Here is an 18,434-nt window from a genome sequence, read left to right on the forward strand (position 1 = left end):
GGGCAGGTAGATCAGCTCCGTGATTAAAACCACCTTCCACTTCAAACTTGAAGAACCATTTCCCAGCCAGATCTCAACCCTGGAAAGGAACAGGCACCATCTGAACTGACTACAATGAGGAAACCTCCAGAGCAGACTCGCTGCGAAAAGGAAATGAAATAAAACGTATTTGTCTTCTTCATCCTAACCCCCTTGTTGGTTTATCTACTGTAGTCACATTGGTATGACTTTGATATGTTCCTCTGGGCAAGGATAGGAAATCTGGTACCAGCTGCACTTCCCAGAGGCATTCAAATGCCTATGACAGGAAGGCTCCCTCCCTCTCTTCCTCCTTCCCTCTCTTTTTGATGTTACAGGGTGTATGCAACACTTTCAGTTTAGATTATGGAGTTGCCAGAAGTCACCTTTTAATTCACAGGTAAAGAGTTTCAATCTAAATCATCTGTTCTGGAGCTTAAACAAGAGGGATGAGATACAGTTTGTGGCATCTCGTCACCTCCTATGATTTTACCTATCAGGGTGAAATTTCAATCCACGAGGCAAACGATGTGGTCTTGTGACACTGCTGCACAGTGAACTGCCTCCTGACTTTCCCATGCAGCCAGAGAGAAGAGAAATCTGCTAGTGGTTTATCCTCATTCGTATGAAATGTAAAGCTAAATCAGAACATTCAAACTCCATAGCCACATTTCTCCATGTTGCTCCAAGTTCAGATATCAAGGCACAAACTTCAGACTGAAGCACACCCACATCTAGGCCTGCCACTTACTTTGCAGGGTAGTGATAATCTCTAGCTATAAGAATGGATAGCTGAGTGAATGAATGAACCAATGCAAATTTACAACTGATGTCTCCATAAACCGAGAACTTTTTAAAAATGTAGCTAAAGGAGCAACAGACAGATTGTAACCACCAGAACTATGTTAAACTGAGGCACACATCCTATGGCATGGCCCAGGGAAAGGAGTTTCCAGAAGCTGTGGGGAGCAACTGGAAGTTCACTTCACTGTGCATCTGTCGCATATTTTGAAACATGAGTGAAGCACAAACCCTTAGGAGCTTTCACTGTGCAAAACTAAATATACACTAATAACATTAATGAGTGAGCAAAGCAGGCATACAGAGCATAGGTTTGAACATACCAAAGCCAGCTCACAATACTCTCTGTGTGGTGAAGAAGCAGACACACACTGATAAATGTGACATGGAGGCCCATGCATTTACAAAATTCATACAAATTCCCCTTTAAGAAACAAACCCCACCTTTTGGGAGTAGTACGTATGCAAACTGGGCCTTCACGTGGAGTGCCCACCTCACAAACATTATGTGCATGATGGATATGAAAGCTATGCATTGCACTCCCTCCTTCCATGAGAAGGATCACTAGCCTAGTAAGAGTGCAAGTTGGGCTGAAGCTGCTTAGTCCAGCCAACTCTGAGGACATCCTTGCACGTAATGCGAAGCCAGCATGAGCAGCTGAACAAGCCAGGATATGAAGCCATAAATCAAAGCTGGCTTCTTCAGCTGCTCACATGAAGGGAGGAGTGAAGTGGCTTCGAAGGAGTTCCCACGTGATACTTGTGCATATCCCTGCTTTTAAAAAAAAATAATTAAAGATTTCTTAGTTTACAAAAATATGTTCATTGTCTGTTTTTCCAAGTTGTGTTTTCTACAGATCAGTTTCATATGTTGTGAGACATTGGTGTTGCACGCAGTATTAGGTTGGGAAGAAAAGAGGGGGAGGGTGGAGAGGGTGCATGGGGTGGGATAGGGTGGTAATGCCACTATTCTTCTACTTCGTGTATGTGTGGGGCTTTGTGTCAGTGTCACTTGTGGTACTTTCTATTCACTTGTTATATTTCCTTGGTGGTGAGAGAGGCAGGGGTGGCCTAGGGGTGGTTGGGTTGGCTTTGGTTGGCTTTAGTTAGATTTGTTTGTGGCAGGGGGGTTGAATTTTTGGGTCAGGTTAGCCATATTGATTCGTATGCTGCTAGCAGATTCTTGTTGTTGTCTTGTTGGGCTATGTATGTGATAAACGGAACCATACTGGGGTGAAGGCATCTTCTTCTATTTCATATCCGAGCTTATTAAACAAGCATGTTTAGCCTAATGTTGCTTGTGTAAATGGCCGGAGTGCACCTGACATTTAAACCCAAGACCATTTAAGCCAAGACCTTTTGCTGCTGGGCCTATGCATTTTGTTACCTGCTCACTTGCATTTTAAATTAAAGCTATGTTTTAAAAATCTACGCATCCAAGAAGTTGGTGGTGGAGTTCTCTAATGAGCCACAAAATCTCCCCTAACCTATACTTGCCCAATCTGGATATGCTGGTCTTGAATGCATTGTGCAGTTTTTATGCCAATATCTCTCAGATGTTTTAAACTTTCAAGAGTTTTTGCAAAAATGTACTCCACCTCAGGGTTTTTTCCCTTTCCCAGTATGAGATTGAAAGTAACTGGCATGTATGCATACATTTAGAAATTAGAGAAGTGCACTTAGTCTTCAGAAAACCCACTGATAGCCTTTGAAAACCCATGATATAGTGCTTATTCCTATATTATCTTCTACAATTTCTGAGGATTAGGGACACAGAAGCCATTTGAAAAAAGGGGGGGGGGCTTGTCAATGTTAATCACCTCCACCAGTTTTTTTCACCTCGGTTCATGCACACACAGAAAGAAAGCAGGATGCAGATTAAATTTGAAGAATCTGATGGCAAATATTCAGCAGTGCTCAAGAAGCCAGAAGGGTGGAAAAATACAAGGATCCCATTTTTTTTTTCTGTTGTGCTTTTGTACAAATATGTAAAGGACTACAGCACCATCTACTGATATTTTACACATATTGCACTACTATAGTTCTCAGACAGGTTACTTCAATTAATATTGATGGGGTGGAGCTTAAGTAGAATGGGAATCAGCAACTAGCAGTCAAATCATCAAATCTGATCCTCTGGGGTGCATCATCTACACCCTGTGCAAACCGATCCAGAAGAAGCTAGCCCAGATTCCCCAAAAACTTTAGGGAGGAATTCAGGGACAAAGGGGATTGGGCAACGTTAGGTTTCTGCCCTGGGAGATTGGACTTATTGTTCTTTACAGTGGAAAATGGTTGAGCCACCTTCACTTCAGCTGCATGTGTGTGGAGCAATTAATACAAAGCTCTGCTTCTCTTCAGCTTTTGGTGAGAGATAGCATATTGAATGACAGCTACCACAGAGTTGAAAGGAGCAAAGAAGGTCGAAGGCTACGAACAAAACAGCTGATCAGCATATGGAAGGAAGGGTAGAAGAACTGATTATTTTTGGCAGTGAGCTTTCATCATGTTGCCCTCTTCGTTCTTTCATGATGGCCCTCTGCTTCTGCACTTCCTCACTGGTCCACCCCAATATCACACTGCTTGAAGTGTTCAGAGAGCAAGTGAGTTTACAGCAACTTACACAGAAGAGAAAGCTCACATTTACAGATCAAGTGTCCCTATTTTCCATTAACAGTCCAAGGTTTACAGAAGCTGTCCCAGTCCCTGACTGGATCCTGGGACATCCCTATTTTCCCTACAGAACCGTTAGAAGACATCTGAAGGCAGCCTTGTGTAGGGAAGTTTTTTTAATGTTTAATTTGTTGTATATTTTTATGTGTGATGGAAGCCACCCAGAGTGGCTGGGGCAACCCAAACAGATAGGCAGGGTATAAATAATGAAATTATTATTATTATTATTATTGATGAAATGTTGGAGGGTATGCATTTAAGATAGAATTCTGTGGTGTCTTCTGTAGCTAATTTTCAAAAAGCTCTTACAGACAAGTATTGGTTAACAAAAAAGCAGGGTTTGTGAGGTACAGTGGTTAGCTACACTGGCGTGTTCCCCTCACAGTGCATTTTTAAGGTAAGGACTGTCTGTGGCTATAATGCCCTTTGGCAGGAGCCAGTGGGAGTTGTCAGGTTTTATTTAGGATGGCCTAGCTTGTCAGGTCAGGCCACCAAGCCAGCAACCTCTTTTCTTCTCCTCGCTTTGCATTCAGTCTGAAGCAGTGGCGTAGCGTGGGGGGTGCCAGGGGTGCCGGCCGCACCGGGCGCAACATCTGGGGGGGCGCGAGTCCAGAGGGAAGGGACAAGTTCCTTCCTCCGCCGGGCTCCCCGCCGCCACCGCCAGCCTTGCGCCCTAGCGCGCGCGCCCCCCGCTGCCGCTGCGGCTGCGCTCCACTCACTGCTCGCAGGAGGAGCAGCGGCTGCAGCAGCGCCACCGCCGCCACCGACGCCTGGCCAGGCACGGGCAGCCTCCGCACCCCGCCGCCGCCATCCCCTCGGCCCAGCCACAGGCGACGGCTGCTTCTGCTGACTGGAAGGGAGGAGTGCTCCGAGGGGCCTCGATGCGCCCTGCCCTCCCCAAAACCCTCCGAGACGAAGCCGGCGGGCGGGCGAGGGTCTCCCGGAGAAAGGGGGCGCTGCTGGCTCCAGCTCTCAGCGCAAGTCTCAGCTGCGGTGGGGGGGGGGCGAGGACGGAGCGCGGCTGGAAGCCCCCGGACCCGGCCGGGAGGAGGAGAGGCGCTCACCGAGCCCGGATCTGGAGCGCCTCGGAGCGCGGGCTCCACCTACAGCCCAAGGAGAGGAGGGGGCGGGGAGGCGCCCGAGGGGAGGGGGCTTCGGCTGCCTCGGCCCGCGGGGCCTCTGCAAATAATAAATTTAATAAATTCCTGCTGAGCCTTTGGGGGGATCCTTGGCTCCTTCGCTCGCCCCCAGCCCCAGTGGCGTAGTGGGGGGGGTGCAGGGGGGGCCGGCCGCACCGGCCGCAACATCTGGGGGGGCGCGCTCGCACTCGAGTGCTAAAATCCACGGGTTAGGGGGCGCAAATTACTTGCCTTGCCCCGGGTGCTGACAACCCACGCTACGCCACTGGTCTGAAGGAAATTTTGTTCACCCACCCAGACAGGTCCTTTTTACCAATGCTAGGCCGAAATCCACCTCTGTTTTCACAAAGTATCACACATGCAAAAACAGGATGCAACATTCTTGCTAACTCTCACAGGGAGCAGAGGAAATAGTTTTCTCTTAAATATTTGGACAGGGACACTGCTTACCTTCAGTATATGTGGTGGTAGAGGGTTCTATTCTCTTTCATTCAACTTTAAAACATCATGTTGTGTTGTTCTAAAACCACTGTTAGAATATGGGCCAGTGGGAAGCAGCCGATAGACACTTCCTGGGGTGGCATGGCAGGAACACGTCACATTGCATTGCGTCACTCCATACCCATTAGGAAGTGGCAGCTATGGAGACAGAGAGGGCTTTGTACTGCTTTTGAGTGGCGCCGGGCATTTGTTTTGAAAGGAAAAGGAAAAAAATCCCTCTGCAACCTTGCATGGTTAAAGTAAATGTCAGGCTTCGCCCTATCCATTCTCCAAATATTTTGGAGAAAATTCTCTTTCCCCTTCCCCTCCAAGTTTCATGGGTGCTTCAGTACTCCCCGAAACACTCTGCAAACTGTAAAAAAGGAAGGAAGAGAGGAACCATTTTTGGCCAACACTTGGGCCATTATGGACATGGAGGGAGACATCTGCGGCTGATGCTGATCACCACAGCATCCTTTCTTCTCATTTTAAAAAGATGTTATAGCCAGCCAAGCGTGTACATGGTTACAGATGCTCTTTGTATTTTTTAAAAAAACTTTAAAATATTAAATCATCTTGTTTTTACAGCAAAATGGTGCTTGTTCAAAGTGTATTTGTTTATTATTTATTACACGTATTTATATACCACTATTCATTAAAAAAAACCCAGAATGGTTTACAACAGTTTTACATGAAAGCATATAAAACTTTAAAACCAGAAATCAGCTAATTATTATGGAAAGATATTGTCTTCATTGCCTGCAGGAGTCTGATGGAGTAGAAAAATCTTCAGCAGGAATTTAGAAGTTGAAACAGAAGGTCTATGCCGAATCTCTATTGGTAGAGGGAAGCTTTTAATGTTTGATGTTTTATTGTGTTTTTATATGTGTTGGAAGCCGCCCAGAGTGGCTGGGGCAACTCAGTCAGATGGGAGGGGTATAAACAACAATGGCAGTATTCCACAAGACTGGGTTGATTACATTAAAAGGTTAGTTTCTTGTTGCTATCAAACAAACCTCACCAACTCAGGGAATATGTGCAGCAGGGCACCAACATTAGGGCAGCAAACACACTCAATTTTATTCTTGTAGTTATAATGATGGTATGATCAGAGTTTAAAATGCAAAAGTGCATGTGCTCAGAGTGCTCCTTTTTTCAGGGTTTATAAACACTTTTTTTCTTCTAATATATCAAGGCTGTAGAAGCAGTTGTAAAGCATGAAATTGTTTGAAGATGGGGGGGTGGGAGAAATGTTAATTGTGTGCTTCACAACAGAACACACACACACAAGACATCTAAGACCATTAAATCCAGGGTCTAAAATTGCCTGGCTTCACTGCTTTTGACAAGAGCTGCCATAGATTTACCAGGAATAAGTTTCACTGAACACAATGGGACTTACATCTGAGTAGATACACACAGGATTGTAAGTTTCAAAATGCATTTGTTTCCTCTCCATTTAGCAGTAAAGGATTTCGTTTTCATGGGCCATTTGGCTTACTGCATTTCTAAATCTAACCAGATAACAATGGAGCCGTTACTAAAACACAGCAGACCGTACGAGCCTACCTTATTTTAAGCATAGTTAGCTCTGTGGATATTTGCATCTCATATACTAGCAAACCATTCTGAACAACAGACAAAAGCATGCTCAAACACACACCTATTCTGGCACAGGAAAATCCAATACAGGGTAACTTACTTTGAAATTATTATAATACTGATGACCTATTGTACCAAATATGTAGAGGTGTTCTTGAAATTTTATGAATAAAAACAGCAAGTTTAAAAAACAAAAAAAGAGGTTTCGGTTTCCAGTAGTGTAAAACCTTCAATACTTTTCAATCCAAACCTCCAGTACCTTTTACAGTAATTCATGACATATGCTCTGATCAAAGCACCTAGCGAACAGTGCAGCCGAGATTATTGTACTTACATCAGCAGCAGGTGCCATAGCAAGAACAAAAGGAAAGTCATAATCTTAGATAATACCAGAGCAAATGGGGGGGGGGACACCTCTAGTCATCCAATACTAAACATTTTTCCAATCCATTATCTATGTCTTTCAGACAGAAAGCTTTTCATGGCTGTCATGCTCGAGCGCCAAATTCATCTATGCACTTGAAGTGGTGAGCAAGCGATGAGATGACAACAGCCGCAGGTGTCCCAAGTTTACTTTGTCTGCCAGGAAGCCATGTGACTTCCCTTCGTTTCCTATTAGTGCTTCGATTGACTTTAGTTCAAGTAACTAAGGTCAAATGTTCTAAAGAGCTGCTGCGAATGGAGGTTAAAAAGGACACACCCCTGACCTGCTGACTCTTAAAATGTCTATTGAATAAACTCGGCCACATGAATATACATTAGATGCATAAATATGGTGCACCATATGCATACTTAAGGGAGGAGACTACTTTCCATTAACATGTTTCCTCTGGTTACTTCTCAGTTTGACTACTGTAACACTCCACAGGAGACTGCTCCTGAAGACTGCCTTGTGCAGGCTGCAGAGAATGTGGAACAGCTATACTCTGCAAGTTAATATCGTACTGACGAGATACTGCCTGAGGCAAAGTTATCCTCTACTAGAAAAACAGGGCTTTTCCAGAGAACCATAGAAATGCAGAGCTGGAAGAGACCCTAAGGGTCATCTACTCCAACTCCCTGCAATGCAGAAATCCCAGCTAAAGCATCCATGACAGATGGCCATCCAACCTCTGCTTAAAAACCTCCAAGGAAGGAGAGTCCACAACCTCCCAAGGTAGACTGTTCCATCAATAGCTTTTACATGATCTTTAGGAGACCACCTTCTTGTTCAATGAGACCTTCAGAAGGCTGGGTCTTCTCTTCTGCAAACGAAATACAATTACTGCTGTTGCGTTCGTGTTTCTGTAAATTGCTTTTAATGAGCTGTTTTATTACTATTGAAACTGTCAGCCACTTCGAAGGCCTCTGTGGCAAAAAAAGAAAAGAAAAAAGGCAGCCCGTAAATTTTAATGCACATTAAATAAGTCTGCTTAATGTATAAAGATATTCTAGCCCTAAGGGCATGCAATGTGTTCATTAAATTTGCAAAACAAAGGGTAATTTGTGGAATTCCCAGATAATATCCCAAGGTTAAGATATGAGGAGCCTTGCTAATGGTGCTTCAATAGTTATACACAATACTAAGAGATATGGACTGAACTACAGGATACCCTACTTCTGGAATTAGAGCTGACGTGGTGCAGTAGTTATTGACTGCCAAGCTAGAACTGTGAAGACCCATGTTCACTTTGAGCCATACATCATCTTTCTACCACACAGGGCAGTTTTGGCAATAAGCAAGGGGAGGGGTAATACATGCTGCCATTGTGTTAGCTACAGTGGTTTTCACAGTTCATTATGTGCCTTTGTGTTAAGATACAGAAAGCTATAGTGAACGTTACCCAACCTCCCCAGAATATATTGCTAGTAACTTCCACGATTCTTATGCTGGCTACCAAACCAGTTGCTTTGTGGCTGCCTTATTTCATCACCACCTTGCTATATGAATCAGCCTTAAGTCTGGGAATCGCTTGGGGCAAAATTATGGATGGGGAGATCTGTACAAGTGTGCACCTCTATTTCTTATTGCATCATCCCAGATTAAAAAGCAAAACTGTGACTATAATAAAACTCTAAACAGCATAATAAAACTCTAAACAGCAATAAAACTCTAAACAGCACATTTTAAGCCTCTTCAGGCTCTACCTCAGTTTGCTCACTCTCTTGTCTACATGCACATTGGCACTAAGTTCAGCAGCTCCCTTCATAGCAAAGCTTAGCTCCCAAGGCACAGCAAGCAAAGTTGTGCAGCCACTTGTTGGGTCCTAAAAAATGTGCTGTGCCTCTCCCTCATCTGTTTTCAATTAGCCTTAGCTGCAACACTCAACCTGCCTCACCAAATCTAAAGGGGGTCTCTAGCTAAAAATGCAAAATTGATATGCCCTCCCTTAGCAAAACAAGTGGTTGTATATTCTCTCTTGAATCTCCCTAGTAAAGTCATTCAAGATTTGACTCTAAAGACACAGTAGACCGGAGCAAAAGATATCTTTCAAAAATTAAGGAGGAAAAATGTTCTGCATACACTTAAAATGCAAAACTGTGTGTATCTTGAAAGAGGGAATTGCTTTGATTCTCCTGTTAATTAAGAAAATTACAGAAGCATAACATTACTTAGTTGAAAATAATTTAATAACCTCCTAATTCTTATTTTAGCTCATGCTTTCAGGCTTTCTTTAAAAAAGATTGTGCATCATCTTTATTTAATCAATGAATTGTACAGGCCTTTAAAACAGGAAGGTATGGTTTATCTCCCCTGCCCCTGCCCAACTCTCCTTTTTATCATGGTCACACAAGACTCTTGGCATTACTTTGTTCCTTTAAAATAAAATCAAGTTTCATCAAAGTTTTCAAAATGTTAAGAAAACAAACAACAAAAACATGCCATCGCTGATGCGAACTCACGGCCAGAGGCATCTTACCACTTCCAGCTGAGGCACAAATTGAATTTATGGAGTGTACAATGACCATATCAGCCAAACCCAGAATTGGCTTACTCTAACACATACCTACCACATGAATATGGCTTTCCGTTTCCTCATATCCATGCTCAGTAATGCATACAAGGTGTTATTCCTACAGGAGAGTTTCACTCATGTCCATTGCCACTGGAGAAGCAATGTGAGGGTCAAATCTTGAATTCTGGTTTAGATGGTCCGGGGGGGGGGGTTTCACTCAGATATGCTCCCAGTTTAACTCATTTAGCAGGATTCAAAGGACCCCATCCTATGCAAACTTCAAGTCTTTGGTAATGCCAGTATTACCAATTAATAGTGTGTACTAGTGGTTATCTGTACATAAGGACTGTTTATGTTATATGATTTTGTTTTCTAAGTTTGGTAATGTTGTTTTTAAAACTCTCCTCTACACCCTAAAGCAGTCCACGCTTATCATCTCATGTTTCTACCAACGCATTCACCCTTGATCTCTCAATTGATTTGTTCCAAAACCCAACCTATGTAACTTATACATGTTGCAGAATCATATGGTGCAGCTTTCCATGGACTGTATGATTTGCATCTACAAGGGGGACGGCTGCATATTTGCAAGTTTCTCCATGGGCAACCGCCCCCACCAAGTGCAAGGGAAAATAATCCTAGTCTAGGTGCAGAATTTACCCGCACCTAAAAGGCTCCTAGGAGGCTGGAGGGATATTGCTGCTGCTGTGAGCACTGAAAGGAAGACCCCTCACTGCTGCAAGGCCTATTTCCACCTGGCCTAGGGGGTGGGGCCCAGACTCACCTTGAACAGATAAAAGAGGCTCCTGGGAGGCCAGAGGGACATTACTGAAACAACTCTTGGGTTGGGGCAACTGCCAAAAATGCTTTACAACGTTTCAAATGGTTCTACTTTTGGTTCCTCTGGTTTGTTTTTGTTGGGTTGGGGTTGGTTAAATGTTTAGTTGGGGTTGGTGGTTATTTTAATTTGGGTATAAGTGTAAACTCTTATTATTGTTATTATTGGTTTCTATTGATTTACAGTGGTACCTCGGGTTACATATGCTTCAGGTTACATACGCTTCAGGTTACAGACTCCGCTAACCCAGAAATAGTGCTTCAGGTTAAGAACTTTGCTTCAGGATGAGAACAGAAATCGGGCTCCGGCGGCGCGGCAGCAGCAGGAGGCCCCATTAGCTAAAGTGGTGCTTCAGGTTAAGAACAGTTTCAGGTTAAATACGGACCTCCAGAACGAATTAAGTACTTAACCCGAGGTATCACTGTATTGGTTTGTTTGTTGCCTGTATAGGACATTCTGTTTCTTAATGTTTGGTGTTTTGTTGTGGTTTTATATATGTTGTAAGCCGCTCAGAGTGGCTGGGGAAAACTGTCCAGAGTGGCTTGGGGCAGTTATGTATTGGTTTTTACTTATGGAGTGGCAGCTGCCCCCCTGCCCCCCTTGGCTATGTCCATGGGGGGGGGGCACAGGAAGGAAACAAGGTTGGAAGGGGGTCACAGTCAGAAAAAGGCTGAGAGCCTGATGGTCCTGCTCCTGCCTCTCTCCACCTGGTCTAGGGTGGGGCCTGACAGGCTTCCTAAGGACTGCAGGGAATGGGGTATTTTGGGGGAAGTTTTGTTGGGAGTTTTTGCTGCTGTTATTGATATTAATTTTTTGTATCTTTTTATGTGGGAAATGTTCAGTTTGGTTATGTAGTTTTTGATGTGTTTTATTTTTATGACTGCTATGTTTGTAATTATATAAATATTTTCATATTGTAAGCCGCCTTGAGCATTGTTTTAACTGTGTGAAGGTGGCATACAAAGAAAATTATGATGATGAAGAAACACTGATCTAGGGAACATGAAAGTTTAAGTGCTCTTTTCCTGGAGTTGCTTTTATGAAATGTTCCAAAAATGTAACTTGTATTTTTGAATGTATGGTGGCTGGGTGTTTTTTAAGTGAAAACCAATTATTTTAAAAGGTGGAGTTATAAGCCCAAGCTACACACAAGAATTCACTCAAATGGAGTAGTAGGTGCTATGATGAAAATTGCAGATGTGTAAATGGGTAATATACAACTAACTCACACTTAGAATAGACTCATTGATTTAACTGGATATACTCCGACCAGGAACCATTTTGTTCAGTGTCTTAAATGGATTTTTCAAATTACACAGCTATGACTGGGTTCTTGTAGTCTTGGGACTTTTGAAGTGAGAGGATCAAAATCCTGATCCCTTGTTAAGTTGCTTATCTTGGAAGCTTTACCAATTTATATGTCATTTAGATAATAAAGAGTAGCAGGTACTTTGATTCAGTGGCTCCAGCAATGTATTCCAACAGACAGGAGCTTCCCCACTAATTTCTACAAGACAAATAGATCCTATTCAAAATGCATCATACTATTTGTGTCCTTACACCACAAATTGTTCTTCAAACACAACCACACTGCTGTTCCTGTACTACTGGTATTATAGGGCTCCACTGTCATTCTGCCAATGCCATTTGGATTTAGCCAAGTTTCTAAGACGTCCATTGTATCAATAGCCACATTTAAACTCACAGGCTCCCAGGATGTGTGTGCAACCACTACTTACTTACTGATGCACATGTTTAAAGAGAACTATTATAATGTAAGAGAAAATAGAGCTTTACTAGAATGCTCAATACTAGAGAGGTGGATTTTGCCTTCCATGTATACAGCACCAAATCTGTGTTCTTCCCACACCTGCTGGCTTAGCTGCTATTTACCGTAATTAAATGCTCCTTGACCACTTCGCTTTATACACCAATGCTATGATTTTCCTTTCATTGAGTTGCACTGTGTTCTGTAAGAGAACAGTTCCATCAGTGCAAGCATTTCTGCTTCCCTGACAGAATAATCTACCATTGCCCTCCCCACCACGACATGCTATGCTGGGAGCCATGGCGGAGCTTCATGCTCCGGCACCGGGGGGGGGCAGAGAGCAGGCGGGAGCGGGGCTGGTGTGCCACCCACAGGGGCATGGTGCATGTCCTGGGGGCAGGGCACGCCACCTGCGGGGGCATGGCACCCAGTGCGGGGGGGGGGCAGCTGAGATGGCACCCCACCGGGATTGCACTGCTGAGGGCGGTGAGCTCTCCCCGCACTCCTCTTCCTCTGCCAGTGTCTGGGGGTTTTCCCAACCCCTTTCCCCCAGCAGATTTGGGGAGGTCATGGGCAACACACAGGAGGAGAAGTGAGGGAGAATGCCCCATTGCATTAGTGGGAATCATGCTAACTTCTGCTACTGCAATGAGGTACTTGGATATGCTCCTGTAAGACTGATGCAATTAATTTATACATTAGCAAATGGCTGCAACTACCCCACCCCATACACATGGGATGTTATAGCTATTAAAAAACTTCGCAAAGAAACTGAAAGTAAAATTCATTTGTCGCTGATTGAATTTGAAGCTAATCTTACAATTTCAACTGGAAGACACCCTAGAGCTTCTGGGCAACAAGCCAACACAATATGCTTTATCACATATCCAAATCTTTTCTTTCTTCTTCTTAATGGGAAAGGTTTTGTTTAGCACCACAAGCAGTGTATAAGTACATTATATTTTGTGTCTTACCCTTGAGACCCAAATCGTGTAATTACAGAACAGTTCAAAAAGCAGGAACTATTCAACAGTAGCTTGTCTACCAATAGAACAACCTAATAAAATGAGGCCTTATGCAAAATGAACCTTAAGATATATTGAATGGGTTTCAGCGCACACTAGACCAAAAGACAGTGGTATATCAATGATAGCTGAAGAAAAACTGAGTTATGTAAGCATAAGGTGGCAAAGGATAGGTAGAAATTTCCTGGACAATGGCTTCACGCAACTCTTAAAAAGCATTATTTGCAACAAACATTTTTGTCAACCTGGTATAGACTGCAGAGGAGAAATAAAAATGTGCTGCATTACAATATATTCTTTTACAATGGCGAGCCATTTTAAGCCTCATGTGAAAATTTTTGCATTGTTATAGGCCAGTGATAGATCCTTTGCATTACTGGGGCCATCAGCTATTGTAATAGTAACATATCCATACATCAGTTGGGTTTGCACAATACTTCAGAACTCTGCTCCAACCTTATATGTAAAGCTAGCATGCTCACCTGCCTCTACCATCTATACCAGGGTACCGCATCCAAATGGAGCCTATGTATGTACAGTTCCATGTACATGGACCAACATTATGCAATCCAGGAGTCTGACATCTGACTTTGACCTACACACAAAGGATTCTATGTGTGAAGGTCACCTTGATGGGATGGGTCATCCCCAAGTAGGTGGTGGAGGCATGGTCAACCCCCCAAGTCCATGTGTAGGGCTTGGGGATTAAACTTCACAAATATCATCCAAACTGGTACATTGTTTCACTAAAGGCATAACTGGTTGACAATTTGCTACCAAACAAAGCTCAATATTTTGTCATTTGTATACAAAGTTTTAAACAACTTAGAGCCTGCCTGTTTAAGAAACTGCCTTCTTCCACACATCCTATTCAGTCACTGAGGTCACTGGTAAAGGCCTTCCTGCTGGTGCCACTCACCTCCAAGGTTCATTGGACAACTACTTGGAACAGCACATTCACTGTGATGGCACCCACATTATGGCGCATACTCCCTTCTGACATGTGTGGCATGTGATGTGTTTTCCCCCCCTTTTTTGTTATTGTTAAAAACATTTATTCAGACAAGTCTTTGAGGAGTAACAACATTGCCTTTCATTCTCATTTTGTATGCACTTCAGACTTGTGCATTTTCTTTGGTATTTTATACTTTGTTCTACTTTTAATATGCTGCATACCACTTGGAATTTTTTTTATACAAATTATCATTTTTAAAAAATCAATAAATCATTGAAGGGGAATAGTGAGTAAGTTAGATCCAGAGGTATGCAATGTTAGGGTTGAAGCCATTGTGCTTTCATACTATTTTGGTCATTTGTATGACCTTCTACCTCAGAGCTCAGTTGAAACCTATTGTTTCAACTGATAGGCTAGAACTTGATGAAGCCACTAGCCCACTTCTCCATGAAGCAGCTGTTCAACATTAAAAGGAAAAACTGATTTTGCTTCTTTGTAAGAATGAGGCAGACACCTGCATGAAACATTGGGCAGGGCAAGGCATACTGCTATGTGAGCATCTGATTTGCTGGTCAGTATATCTGTCAAATGTACCGTGATGACAGGAGGGACGTTGTAGGAAAAACCATCAGCAACCAAAGAGTGAAAGGAGCATACTCACACAGCCAATGCCCACAAATTAACTTACACCACTAAGAACAGAGCAGAGAGTGAAGCATTGGGGTACAACCCTAAACACCTGAAGAACTGATAGCTTCAAAAAGATCCAGTAAAATGAGACAAATCATGCCAATGGAAAAACTAAAGCCAGACAGAAAACTCATTCCTATGACCCTATAACATTGCAGCCTTTGACAAATAGAAGTATTTTGTGGGTATTTATTAGCTTCGTGTCAAATTGTATGAGGAAATGTCATCCCCGCTTCTGACATATGCCTCACCACCATTCTGGAAGGGCTTCTCATTTGTAGTACAGTGGTGCCTTGGGTTACATACGCTTCAGGTTTCAGACTCCGCTAAGCCAGAAATAATACCTCGGGTTAAGAACTTTGCTTCAGGATAAGAACAGAAATCGTGCTCCTGTGGCACAGCGGCAGCAGGAGGCCCCATTAGCTAAAGTGGTGCTTCAGGTTAAGAACAGTTTCAGGTTAAGAACGGACCTCCGGAACGAATTAAGTACGTAACCAGAGGTTCCGCTGTAATTGAGGCTCAGACTTGCAATTGATTAATGTGTTTTAAGACTGTTGACACTTTTCTGTATAGCAGATAGTATAAAAACAGTAAAACAAGATACATAGTGAAAAGATGTTGTTCCAATTTCTTTCAGGCAACAATGATTTCTTGTGGAGAAAGAGAAAAACAAAGATGGGCTTGTTGATATTTAAAACCTTAACAGTATCTTAAATACTGTTATTGATTACTTTTCTGAAATATACACGCCACAATTATTAAAAGTAGATATAAACCAACTTTTGGCACCAAGGATGGAGGTGAGGAGCAGCTTTAATCAGAATTCAAGGAAAGTTGTGATTAATTCCAGAAAAATGCATTGTTTATACCAGGTAGAATAATGGACTCAACCCGCACCATAAAGTTTGATAGCAAACCTGAAGTGAAGAGGAAGGAGAAGTACATCTTGGAAACAAAAACATTGTTATATTCTTTCACCAGGTATTAAGTAATTTGTTATACACAAGCAATACCCACAAAAAGAAGAGCAGTCCGCACACCGGCAGGGTGACTGGTTTCTTTGGAATAGTAATACAAAACACAGTTCAAACTAGTGAGCTTCCAATACCAGTGCAAGAAATCTTGTCCATTTAGCTTTAAATTTATTCACTGCTAATTCCCAAGAAGTGGATTTTCCCACTTGGTGCACATCTATGCCACATATTAAAAACTGGCGTCATTATCATTCTGTTTGACGTTAATTCAAAGGATGCCTCTATTACACTGTATTTTTGCAAGATGGTCCCTTCAAGTCCAGGTCAAAAGCTATGGGAATATATCCAGGCCACACACAAAGCGGTTTGTGCGTGAGGTTCACCTCACTAAAAGGAAAGATATCCCCGCTCTTGTCCCAAAGATTCAACTGTGGGTGCTAAAATGTGCAAGGGATGTTCTCAGCTTAAACAGAAAGACTTGCCTGAAAGCTGAAACTGATTCGGTTCGAGGCACAACATGGGAAAGTCACTTGACAGGCGTGCTAACCCAGTCTTCAGAGTTTGCCTCCAGATTTTAACTCAGTCGGGACAGTCAAACAACACTCAGAAGCATTAACAGGCCCTCTGATATTATGACCATGGTCCACAGAACATGGACCACATTCCACACAAATTACGGAACAACATTCAAAGTTAAATCCCTGTTGTATTTACTAAACCCCTTCACTAACATTTCAGCTTCCTTATGCATTCAAGCACACTGCAAGCGCAAGCAAGACTGCAATGAGAGTTTCTCAGTCCCATCATATGCAACTTTATTTGCAAGCATGTCCAACTGAGATCAAAGTATTTTCCTTTCAAAAACGTTCTTATTGGATTTGCCACCAAGCTCTCTTCTGTTAGTAGTGTCTTTACCTCCCAGGCAAGAGATGCTGTTGACAAGGCTTACCTGAAGCTACAGGTGTGATTGCATTTGACACAGAGCCAGCAGGTTCAAAGAGAACTACACCCACTATTATGTTATAAAGTGAACGAAACTTCTAACACAGAGATTGACAGAATATAGACCGCCAATGTGGACCTCCAGCCTATTTCTGGTAGGTAGCCTAGCATCTGCTTAACAGTGAAGAGAACCTGCTCCAAAACAAACAAACACTGGATTGAATGGACTTTAGGATGCCCCAGCAAGACACTTCCAGAATACACACTCTTAAGAATTTGGATCACTTAACACAGTTGAGTATTACTCACAATAGACCTGTTGAAATTAACAGACTTCACTTAGCCATGTTCATTAATGGGCTTACTCTGAGTAAAACTTAGTTTAATACCACTCATAGATTTGGATCTATTGTCAGTTAAGCCATTAACTCTTGCTCTTAATTTTATTTGTGAAGCACATGGATACTAATTAAAAGAAAGTAGTCCCTGCTAAGGCTAAGCCAAACCTAGATTTTATATAGCTTTAATTCTATCAATGGTGAACTGCTTTTTTAAAAAATGACTTTTTTATGTTTTTAGCTGGTTCTTCTTTTTGTCTGTAAACCGCCTGGAGTCACTCAGAGGAAAAGGTGGGGATAAACAAATAATCCTATCCCAGTCCTCGCTTGTTTCCTTGCTTCAAACCCTTCAAGCTCGCAGCAGGACAGGATTTTTTTCATGTAGGGGAAACCTGAGAACCCGCTTCCCTCCTCACGCTGCTTCCTCAATGGGAAGCAGGACCCGCCGCCGCGAACGGCGGGACTCGGTCCCGGGATGAGGGCGCGAACCGCCTCACACGCGGCAGTCCCGTCTCTCCTCAGAAGCAAGCCTCGTGGGCTTCCGCGCGGCTCCCGACAGGCTTGTAGCCCGAAGCGCGCTCGCCTCAGGTGTGACCAACGCCTCGAGTCAACCCCCGGCTCCTCTGAGCGCAGCAGGGAAAGGTCACTGCGCTTCAGCTTTTCTTCCCGGAAGGGTGCAAGAAACAGAGAGAGAGCGAGACTCAGAAGAGGGAAAGTTCACGAAGAAACAGGAGGGTGGAGGGGAGAGAGGGGGAAAGGGCCGACCGGTGGCTCACCTGGTCCAGTTCTCGGGCATCCCCGCCTGGAGAAAAGGCGGCGGAGGCGGAGGGAGAGAAGGAGGAGGAGGCCATGTTGCAAGGCTCGCGCTCTCTCTCGCCCAGACACACCTCTTTATCCCGCGGAGCAAAGGCGAGGCGAGCAGGAGCCCAGTTCGGCCGAGCTCCCTCACGGGCTGCGCGCAACTTCGCTCGAGGAAGTTCTCCAAGCGCGCTGCCGGGTTACCTCAGCGCGCGCGCCGCTCTCTCGCTCTCTCCCCTGAGGGGCCGCCAACAGGTTAAGGCAGGAGCCTGGGAAGGCGGGCGGGGGGGGGCGGGCGGAGAGACCCGCCGCAAGTTCCCAACTCGTTGGCCCCGCCCTCTCCCACTCCGGAGAGACCGGGAGGCGGGGCCCGGCCTCGCCACGCCACGCGCGGCGCCCAGGTGAAGGGTTCGCCCAGGTGGGCTGGCAGCCGGCGCGCGGAGCGCTCTCGAAGGGG

The 18,434-nt window shown here is 43.9% G+C and overlaps 1 protein-coding gene across 5 annotated transcripts in view; it reads right to left on the reverse strand.

The window, feature by feature from the left end:
- Positions 1-18,204, reverse strand: part of ANK3 (ankyrin 3) — a 383,552-nt gene extending 365,348 nt beyond the window's left edge. For 2 of the 5 annotated variants that reach the window (XM_053388311.1, XM_053388310.1), the window contains exon 1: positions 17,956-18,204. In XM_053388311.1, coding sequence (XP_053244286.1) covers positions 17,956-18,030 — 75 coding nt within the window. In that variant the 5' untranslated portion in view covers positions 18,031-18,204. The remainder of the gene's footprint in view (positions 1-17,955) is intronic. The other 3 variants (XM_053388318.1, XM_053388319.1, XM_053388320.1) reach the window with 3 other exon arrangements.
- Between the last annotated feature and the right edge of the window lie 230 nt (positions 18,205-18,434).

The sequence above is a fragment of the Podarcis raffonei genome, chromosome 5 (genome assembly GCF_027172205.1).
Source record: "Podarcis raffonei isolate rPodRaf1 chromosome 5, rPodRaf1.pri, whole genome shotgun sequence".
Classification (NCBI taxonomy): Eukaryota; Metazoa; Chordata; class Lepidosauria; order Squamata; family Lacertidae; genus Podarcis; species Podarcis raffonei.